This window comes from Bacillus rossius, chromosome 6, assembly GCF_032445375.1.
Source record: "Bacillus rossius redtenbacheri isolate Brsri chromosome 6, Brsri_v3, whole genome shotgun sequence".
Classification (NCBI taxonomy): domain Eukaryota; kingdom Metazoa; phylum Arthropoda; class Insecta; order Phasmatodea; family Bacillidae; genus Bacillus; species Bacillus rossius.
Window position 1 is genome coordinate 24,583,316 of NC_086334.1, and position 4,653 is coordinate 24,587,968.

The 4,653-nt window shown below is 36.3% G+C and overlaps 1 protein-coding gene across 1 annotated transcript; it reads right to left on the reverse strand.

Moving 5' to 3' along the window:
- Positions 1-591: 591 nt before the first annotated feature.
- Positions 592-4,057, reverse strand: LOC134532880 (uncharacterized). The gene is made up of 2 exons (XM_063369885.1): positions 3,647-4,057; positions 592-1,968 (listed from the first exon to the last, which is right to left on the reverse strand). The coding sequence occupies exons 1-2, from the start codon at positions 3,943-3,945 to the stop codon at positions 1,053-1,055; spliced, it is 1,215 nt and encodes a 404-aa protein (XP_063225955.1). The 5' UTR covers positions 3,946-4,057; the 3' UTR covers positions 592-1,052.
- Positions 4,058-4,653: the final 596 nt, after the last annotated feature.

Below are 4,653 nucleotides of genomic sequence, written 5' to 3' on the forward strand. Positions count from 1 at the left end.
TACCTATTTGTTTTCTGTCGTTATTTAAAATCAACAGAGATGAGGCGCATCAACTATTTGTTCGCCATGTCACAATCGATTGTAACGACTTCATACCGTTAAGCTACGTTTTCCAAGGACCACGCATGCGCGATGCGCGATGCGTGATGCGTCACTGCGTGACCACGCAGCACTTGAACCTGTGTGTTGAAACGGGGATGATTTCCAAGGCCGCGCAAGCGGGGGTTTCCCGCTCGCCGCGGCTGCGTGTCGCGGATGGGCATCGCGCAGCAGTTGCCTGGCCCCCGACTTCAGCGTGATCACGCATGCGATTTATCATGGAGTCAAAGAGTTTTACTGCAGAACAGGACGAGAAATTGATTGATTTAGTAAGGGAGCATCGTGTGTTATATGATTTGCATCACTGCAAGTACAAAGACAGTATTGTTCGAGAAAATGTGTGGAAGGAAATTGCAGCTTCTTTAAACAAAGGTGGTAAGTAGAGAGTTTAATATCTGTGTTAATAATAAAATAAATACTATGGCTCATAAAACGTGGTCTTAAAAAATGTTCTTACTGCATTAAAAAAACAACTTACGGATCTATATAGTTGTTACTTATTTAAAAATAGGCCAAGTTTAAAAAATATTTTATGCAGTGTTTAAACTAAACCAAAAATAATTTACGTCGGTGTGCACCAGGAAATGTGGAAATAAAATATGTTCCATTTTGAAGTAGTAGGTGAGCCTAGGGCAAGTTATCACAATAAATTGTTTTCTATCTTTTTTTAAGTTTGATAATATTATGTCTTATTCTTCTAAATGCACAACAAAAATTATGTTTTTTGAAGTTTATAATCATATGTTTTCCTATTTATAGTTACTTAATTTTATGTCAATACTAAGGATAATGGCACATTTGCTAATAAATTATCTATTTTGACATATTATATTTACAAATTTTACACTCAAATACAAAAATACACAGCATTACTATAGCACAAAGAGAATATATTTTTTTTAAAGAAAAGAATAACATTTGCATTTACCCTTTCTTCACGTGAAAAATACTTTTTAACTTGTTTTCCTCACATGATATAATTGCCAGCTTACTTGTCCTTCTTGGCTGCAAAAGTAATTTTTAAATTTGTCTCGTATGCTATACGCAAGATGAGTAGAATTACGTCCTTGTCTTGCCATGGGTATCATATTTTCAGTAGGGAGACACACATTTCGGTCCTCTTCTTCACCCGGGCATGGAATTCTTGCAGATCTTAGATGATTATGTATTATGCATGATGCGATGACCAGAAGATCCACTGTGTCAGGCTTGATGGCGATGGCAGTGAAAAATACTCTAAAATATTGGCAAAGTATTCCAAAAGCGTTTTCACACGTACGTCTAGCTCTACAATGGCGATAATTATATATTGCTTTTTCTTCATCACATTTAGATTGTGCCCTTGGGTAAGGACGCATTACTGAGGAAGTCAGCTGAAAAGCTTCATCACCCAAAATAACGTGTGGCATTAGAGTGTCAGTTCCAGGAAGTATAGCTGGTTCAGGAAATCTGAATGTTCCTTCTGAAAGTCTTTGTCCTAAGACAGATTTAGCAAATATGCCTGCATCACCTTCTTTTCCATAGGAACCAACATCTATTGCTAAAAACTTGTAGTTGTCGTCTACAAGCGCAAGTAACACAACTGAGAAATAGTCTTTGTAATTATAAAACAGAGATCCAGAATGTTCAGGTTTGATTATTCGGATATGTTTTCCATCTATCGACCCACAGCAGTTGGGATAGTTCCATTTGCGATGAAAACCAATGGAAGAACGTTTTAAAACATCTTGGTCAGGTGATGGTATTGAAGAATTCAACATTTTTGAACAAATAGATTGCAATGTCTCTTTTATAATAATACTTACCCAGCTAGGGCATATTCTGAATTGAAACGCCAGTGAACGAAAACTCTCTCCCGTGGCCATAAACCTAAAAGAGAAAAAAATATATGTAGTTATTTATTTTAACTGCTTCAGGCTATCTTGGCACCGAGTCGGTACCCAGAAAGTTCGAGGCCACTATTAACTTAGTAATCCCGTCACCTTAGACTAGAAGAGTAAATCTGTGAGATGTATATCTGTGTGTAAAAACATTAGCTATTTAAACATATTTTATTTTATTTTGGAGGCCTTTTTGGGGAATCGTAAAAACCCAATAAACCTAAGGACGTGAACAATACCAGTACCCTAACTCACGACTCTTATAGCACTTAGGTTGACGTTTTTTAATTTTTTGCTGCTCATAAAAACCTCACGAAATATGTTTAAGAAAAAGTTTGATCATTTATTTACACAGATTTTTGAATTTTACAGCAGAAGACTGCAAAACGAGATGGAGAACCATTCGCGACTCCTACAGAAAAAGCAACAAGAAACTGAAAACTGGGTCGAAGACAGGTTCACCGGCATTTTCAAAATCGAAATACAACACAGAAAGCCTGAAATTCCTTGATGAAACCTACAAAGAAAGAGCGTAAGTACTCTTTACCTTATGTATTAAATAAAATTTGTATAAACAATATAATAATTGTTGAATGTTTATTAAAAATTATATATTCTTTATTGAAATTATTGGAGCTGTTGCAATTTTTTTGGTAGGTTTCAAATGAAATATATATTTATTAGTTGAAAGAACTTCTTATGAATTTATCAAAAAAAAGTTTGTGTAAACCCAAATACACCAGATCAAACTACTCACGCACGCGTGTGTGTCAACATAGCATAGCTGATGGCACTGTTGATTTAATTTTTTTTTTTCAGATCAAAATCAATCATCAACATAAATGAAATAATTGAAAATAATCAAGAAACACAAGAAATGGTGGATGACTGTCCCTCTGAACAGTGCAACCAATTTCAAGAAGAAGAAAGCGCTCAAGAATCTACAAATTGGCCTAGCGAGCAAACAAGTTCTTCAGAATTGTTAAACAGCTCCATTAAAAAAAGAAAAATTACAGTAAAAGAAAAAATGTTAGATGAAATAAGAAAAGGTCGTGAAGAAAGAGGGAAAATATTAAAAGATCTACTTGAAAACCGCGGCCAAGATCGTTCGCAACATCCGATAGACATATTCTTCCAGAGCATGTCTGAAACTGTTAAGCAATTCCCCCCACACCTCATTGCGGAAACTAGATTAAAAGTGTGCCAAGTTGTGTCTCAGATGGAACTGAGATCGTTGATGGAGCATCAGAACCAGACTAATCCTAATCACCAACAATGTTATCAACATGTGGATATTGGCAGCGGTTTTCCTGTCTCTGTCATAGATCCCACCCAAATTTGTGAATCTACTGGCAGTAATAGCTTGATTCATTCAACAGATAGCTGTAATTCTAGTGGTAACGATGCTAATGTGGAAGAAAGTGACTTCGTGAGACTAATTTAGAAAATAACCAGTATTAGTTCTGTGAGTAGATGAATGCATAGTCAGAGACATTTTAGGAAATTCATCAGTACATGGACATTTAAATTTTTATTAAACCTATAATTTCAATATAATTAAGTAAATATTTTTATATTTTGTTTTCGTTTAAGTACTTTGTGTATATAAATATGAAACATTAAAAAGAAAAACATTACATTAAAGAGGCTTAGTTAAATTTGTTTACCTGAGAGTAAGACATAACTTCTGTTCAGCAGATATTGGCCTTTTGACTCTGTTGCACTGCGATCTCGTGATGTCTTCTTTAACAAAGCCTAATATTGTATCAAATATCTCAGTCGACACTCTGAAATATTCTCTAAATTTAGTTTCGTTATCAATTAAGTGACGTAATATCAACACACTATAACATCCCTCGTCTTCTCTCCTTCTAAATATATCGCTGTCATCTTCTAGGAAGCATGAGAGCAATAAATCATCATCAGCATCTTCCTCCAACAAGACGGCAGAGATCGCTGCTTCCATCGCGCAGACTTGTTTCCCGCGTTCTAACAAAACAGACCCAGGTCAGTGATCACGCATGCGGCGATCACGCATCACGCATGACGCATCGCGCATCGCGCATGCGTGGTCCTTGGAAAACGTAGCTTTAGAGCCCACCAATAGGAATGCACTTAACGTTTCTTCGACATTGTTGCCGCTTGTTGCCGCAGATTGAAAAATATACGTAGTTCGGCGAAGTTCTTGTAATCACAGGTATATGTTAACACAACATGTAATACTACTGATCCAACGATCATACTTTGGCTAAAGATCATTGGATCACGGAATGAAAATCAAAATGTTGCAGTTGGTTTTAGGCCGAAGACCGCGTACATGACACGATACGATACGACGCGACATTTTGTCTGATGGTAGTTGACTTCCATGTGTTTACACAAAAGCAAAGCACAAAGGATCAGACGTGGCAACACGCCACAAAACTGTCGCGAACAGACTGACTGATGGTCACAGTGTTCTGCGCATGCGCGAGTTAAACAAATTTTTCAACAAATGCATGCCGTGGTGTGCATACCGTTATTTACTCTATTGTAGTGTATTCATAGCCGACTGGTTAAATACTGTTTTTCATCGTTACTTTAATTTGAGTTAATATTCACTTTAAAAGTATTTTAATTATTTTTTCTCATTACGTAGATGGATGCAGAGCGATTGGTATGTTTATTACAGAAA